General features: G+C 33.4%; 1 protein-coding gene across 1 annotated transcript; it reads right to left on the minus strand.

The window, feature by feature from the left end:
* Positions 1-218: 218 nt before the first annotated feature.
* LOC123536620 (microfibril-associated glycoprotein 4-like) lies at positions 219-4,551 on the minus strand. Its single transcript, XM_053527690.1, has 2 exons — positions 3,947-4,551; positions 219-2,825 (listed from the first exon to the last, which is right to left on the minus strand). Exons 1-2 carry the CDS (start codon positions 4,475-4,477, stop codon positions 2,415-2,417), a joined length of 942 nt encoding a protein of 313 aa, XP_053383665.1. The 5' UTR covers positions 4,478-4,551; the 3' UTR covers positions 219-2,414.
* Between the last annotated feature and the right edge of the window lie 693 nt (positions 4,552-5,244).

Genomic DNA, 5,244 nt, shown 5'->3' on the forward strand with positions numbered 1-5,244 from the left:
AATTGATATTGCCCAAATTGAATGATGGACCAGTCCATAGTAGAACTTTAGCAGGCTAAATGTTAAATGATATATTTGACAACATTGATTGATATCTATATCCGAAAACTTGGAAAACTTGATGTAGGACAACGCAGGTTCCTTACATTTGTACACTCGTACATGTTAATACTACACAATGTTTCTAAACAAAGTGGAAAAATAACAAAAATACTATATGAGTTAAACGTCTTTAATATGTATATTAAGCACGTGTTTTATCCTTTGAGTTTACATCATAGTACTGAACATAAACAATTTATAAGAAGGAGAATACTTAACATCTACCCTTTGATCCACGTAATCTGTAACTCAGTTTTTCCCTGTATGCAAGATTAAGATAAAACGTATCATTCTCTGAGGATGGTCGTACATTCTTTTTGAATTTGTAAGGTTATTTAAAAGTGTCAATTTTATGGCAAAAAAAGTGTATTTCTCTACATGTATATGAAAATAAGGCAACTCTTTTTTATATGGAACTGTTGCTTTTGTACTATCCTTACAGCATTATAACCGTCCAGTCGGAAATAAAGTCAAACTTGACTTTAAAAAAAATACTGGTGTTAAAAATGGCTGTAATGTATCAGGGAAAACACTGAACAATCAAAATCGCTTTTTAGAGAAATTCAAAACTTCAGACATTTTGAAAATAAAGAAAAACATTCGTTTGGTAAAATGTATAATATGTTTTGTTATATTCATTAACATCCTTCTTACAGAAAATGTTGATCAACCCATAGAGTTTTGCAAAGAACACTATTAGAAAAATTAAGCTACACAGTGTATTAAAAATCCTGCTAGAACTGTAAGTACACATGATGTATACTTAAATGTAGGCTCTTTAAAGAAATTACTGTTTTTGTAAATTTATACAGGAAGTATACTTGTTGAATAACTTTTGGAGGTAGAGATCTATAGCTGTATACAAGCAAAGCATGATTCATAACTGATAATTTTATACGCGTTTATTCCGAACTTAGTAGAGAAATGATCTTAGAGAGAAAGTTTCTAAAAAAGCCATAAGCTTACTACTCAATTCTCAAACGTTGATATATGTAACATTGTAACAATTGCAATTATGTTGAATAAATATGGTTTAAACCAAATGATCTTTTGTGATGACTGTTAAAAAATAACGTGTCTCTTGTTTCTACATACTTTAATGACGAAAACAAGAGAGAGAAAAAATATGTTTCGCAGTCTATATAGAGGTAAACTATTTAACTTGTATAAAATAGTATAAATTAAATATAACGTTCTTATTAGTATTTTACAATCGCAGACGACTCGTCAGTTTAACGTAATACTTATATATACATGTATATTAAAGCCGATTCTTCTTATTCAAATCAAATTAACCTCTATAACGGTCTGATCATAAAATGACAAAGTTTGACTTAATTCTTAAGCAGTCAGGACATATAAGATTAAATTCATTTTTTAAAGTCCCATGACACTTCAGCAACATTTGAAACTGATATAAAAACATCTGATAAATTTCATGAGAACAATACATTTATGTTTTGCTGATGTTCAAAAATACATTTTCGTGTGTAAATCTATGATAATTGTATAAAAGGTTTCAATTTTTTGTCGGCGACCATTCCCTTTTCGTTCTTTCTAACAATGCATAAAAGTTTGCATATATTTGTTAAAATAAAAAAAAAATACTACTACTTTATCATTCATACATTTACAACAATACCAGTTTACTTTTGCAACAATACTTCTTTATATTTACTATTCTTTGTTAAATTTTTAGTGAAGACAAATAGATAAGGCACATTCATTAATATGATTAGGATTCTGCAGCAAACAAATTCACATTTCATTCAATATATGTTTTACACAAAAACATCAAATAAAATACATTACAACAAAATTTGGAAAAAAATGAAAATATGAACAATTACTGCTTAGTATTTATATAGTGTCTGGACTTACAAACAATACTGTGTTTAAGACGCAACTACCGAAAGGATACACAATCTATAACTATCTTACGCAGTAGAAACAAAGTGCGGTCTATATTCAAATAATAAAATGTTAAGACATGAAACATATTTCTTTGCCTAAATTATATTTCACTGTCAATTTATAACTAGATACTTGTGGGTTCAAAACCAGTGTGTAGAATTATTTCATGTGAGGAAGCAATTCAGCTGGTTAATGGAAGGTCGGTGTTTTTATCAAGTGTCAGTTATGCCCGTATGGGCACACTTGGTCTTCCTCCACCACCATAAACTGAAAATTCGTCATATGTCCCATAATTATGTCAATATGAAGTTAAACTTAATAATATCTGCTCTTAGTATATGTTTTATGTCTCTGAAAATGAGAAAATTATGAAAACACGGTCAAAGAAGTCAAAATAATTATCCAACCCGGCGAATCTTCATCTCAGTAGTTTTCATTGGAGAATAATATCTCTTCCAAGGCCACCAGACAGGACCCTTGGCATAGTCGGTGTTACCATAGTCTCCATTTAGGTTCGAAGTATGGCAACTATCATACCACCAAGCACCGTGATATAAGACCGCACAATTACTGCTGCTGATGTCGTTGTCTCTGTCGTATGTAGAAAACCTCATTCCATTTCCATTTGATATCAGGCTGTCACCAGCATTCCCTCTATACTCGCGAACGTACAACCTGTAACCGGACTCTGCATTGCTAACCGAAAATTCGCGGTAGTGAGCATACGCCGTTTCTCTATCAATACTGGTCAGATCCACAGGTGGCAGTAACGTACCTAGGATACAGTATGGATCCATGAGCCATATGCACTTAAATTTACTACAAGTATAATGTTTTCTTAGGAAAAAAATGACAAAAAGCCATTTTGAAAAAAATTTTGCTCCTGTGACAATGAGCCATGAGAAAGGTGATCAAGAACAGTTTGACATGTGCATTGCTTCCAGGTCCGTATTTTTTTTTCAAAACAATATTTCCTTATCAATGGTTGGCCGCCTTTTCGGCAAAAGATTAATATTTCAGAAAAACCTTACTTCGAAGCCCAGTTCCAAACCGTTTACGCATCACGAGCGAGCAACGACATACGAAACGATAGTGATTTCTCCACCCGAATAAATGCCACACATTTTTCGTATCGAAGTCTCCCCCCTAAAACACATCAAGCTCACAGTGCGAGTTTAAAATAACGTTATAACCGTTCATAACAGACTAAACACAAACTAACAAGACCGAAAACTAGGTTCAATCCTACTTTGTTACTTACAAATTCGCTATTTAACATTTTCGCTTTCGGAAATTACTTTCGCCTGCCATGATTACCGTTGACAAGACGGTGGTTGTAAAGAACGTTTTCATTGGCGGAGACAGTTTACGTATTTCAAACGTAGCGATAAAATCCAAAGAGTACCCGAATATAAACAAGCAGCGATGGCTCACGAGGATTATTTACCAAATTTAAATAAATAACAACTGGTAAGTAATTAAGTAGACTTGAACCTTATTTTTAGTCTTGTTAGTTTACATTTAGCCTATTCTGACTGCTTGCAGTGCTATTTTTAACTGACATGGTGTACTTGATTTGTTTTACGGGGGAGACTTCGGTGCGAAAAATGTGTGGGATTTATTCGGGTGGAGAAATCACTATCGTTTCGTATGCCGTTGCTCGCTCGTGATGCGTAAACGGTTTGGAACTGGGTTTTGAAGTAAGGTTTTTCTGAAAGATTAATCTTTTGCCGAAAAGGCGGCCAACCATTCATAAGGAAATATTGTTTTGAAAAAAAAATACGGACCTGGAAGCAATGCACATGTCAAACTGTTCTTGATCACCTTTCTCATGGCTCATTGTCACAGGAGCAAATTTTTTTTCAAAATGGCTTTTTGTCATTTTTTTCCTAAGAAAACATTATAATTGTAGTAAATTTAAGGGCATATGGCTCATGGACCCATACTGTATCCTAGGTACGTTACTGCCACCTGTGGTCAGATCTATACGCAGTTCGTAACGGTCCGTACTTGTAAGCATATGGATATAAAGGTTCCCAAGCCAAAAATTCCCGTTTAGGCTACCAAAGCCAGATTCATAATCGTTCCAGTCCCTATAGAAATTACTCTTTGAAACCCTCCTTTGAATAACGGTCCATCCGCCAGATGTTGTGTCCATATCACATCTTACTTGGATTCCCCGTGGCCTCTGACGTGGATAAATTGTGTATATGCCAGTAGAACGATGGCCGTCATTTTGAATATCTCGACAGTCCTGTGGTTTTGGTTTAAGTTGTTCCTTTATTAAGGAAACTTCTCTCATCATCTTCTCAATGTCTGCCTTTGAGGCATAGTCCGTAATGTTTGATATGCATGCGTAACACCTTTTGTCTACAGTAAACGCTTTTCCGTCTTTAATCGAAATTCCCAAAATTACAACTAGCAGAAAAACAAACTCCATTACGCAATAGGTTCTTTTCATAAATCTCCAACGCTAGATGTGTATAGTCAAACGTCTTTTCAAACAATGAAGTAAATGAGCGAAATATCTAAGTACGTTTAGTAATTTTCTTTTGATGCTACAGATATAAGTGATAAAAATCGTTACGTCACACATGAATATGCAAACGATGATCGTGCGTTATCAGCAAAGCGTTTTGTAACTGTATGCATTCCTATTGTTTTTAAATTGGTTGTATTTTAGTTAGATAAAAACTACTGGTAAATGTTACTATAATATTCTTTAGGATAACGTCATGTGTTTCTTTGTCTAGATTTTATGCATATATATTAATTTTGCAACATGTCGAGCAAATCAAATCAATTCTTAAAGATAATTTTGAAAACTGTGTGTTCGAATTACTGTTTTACTGCTTGTGGGAATAAAATGAAACTTATATGAACGTAGTTTCGTGTATTTAAAGGTTATCCCTTTGGTTGAACTTTGCAAATGTGTAGGCTTCTCGAATTATCAAATAATAAGATTTTGATCTGAAAATTTAAATGAACTGTCCGGACGACGACTATTAAGCTGCTGCTGCTGCTGCTGCTGTTCCTGCTGCTACTACTATTAAAAATTCAGTATACATTGCCACATGTTTCTTTTAAATCAATTTTGATGGAGCAATGATATCTCAGAAAACTTTGCAAAGACGTTTATTCTATAATTATTATTTTGATTTTTAAAATGGTTAATGATACACGAACAATAATAGTTTAAAATATTTTCTCAACAACAACAACATTACC

This window comes from Mercenaria mercenaria, chromosome 17, assembly GCF_021730395.1.
Source record: "Mercenaria mercenaria strain notata chromosome 17, MADL_Memer_1, whole genome shotgun sequence".
In the NCBI taxonomy this organism is placed as follows: Eukaryota; Metazoa; Mollusca; class Bivalvia; order Venerida; family Veneridae; genus Mercenaria; species Mercenaria mercenaria.

Coding starts and splice junctions, on each gene's coding strand:
- LOC123536620 (XM_053527690.1), bottom strand. CDS start 4,477: ATGAAAAGAACCTATTGCGTAATGGAGTTTGTTTTTCTGCTAGTTGTA. Junction 2,826..3,946: donor TACAGTATGGGTCCATGAGC/CATATGCCCTTA, acceptor AGTAAATTTAAG/TGCATATGGCTCATGGATCC.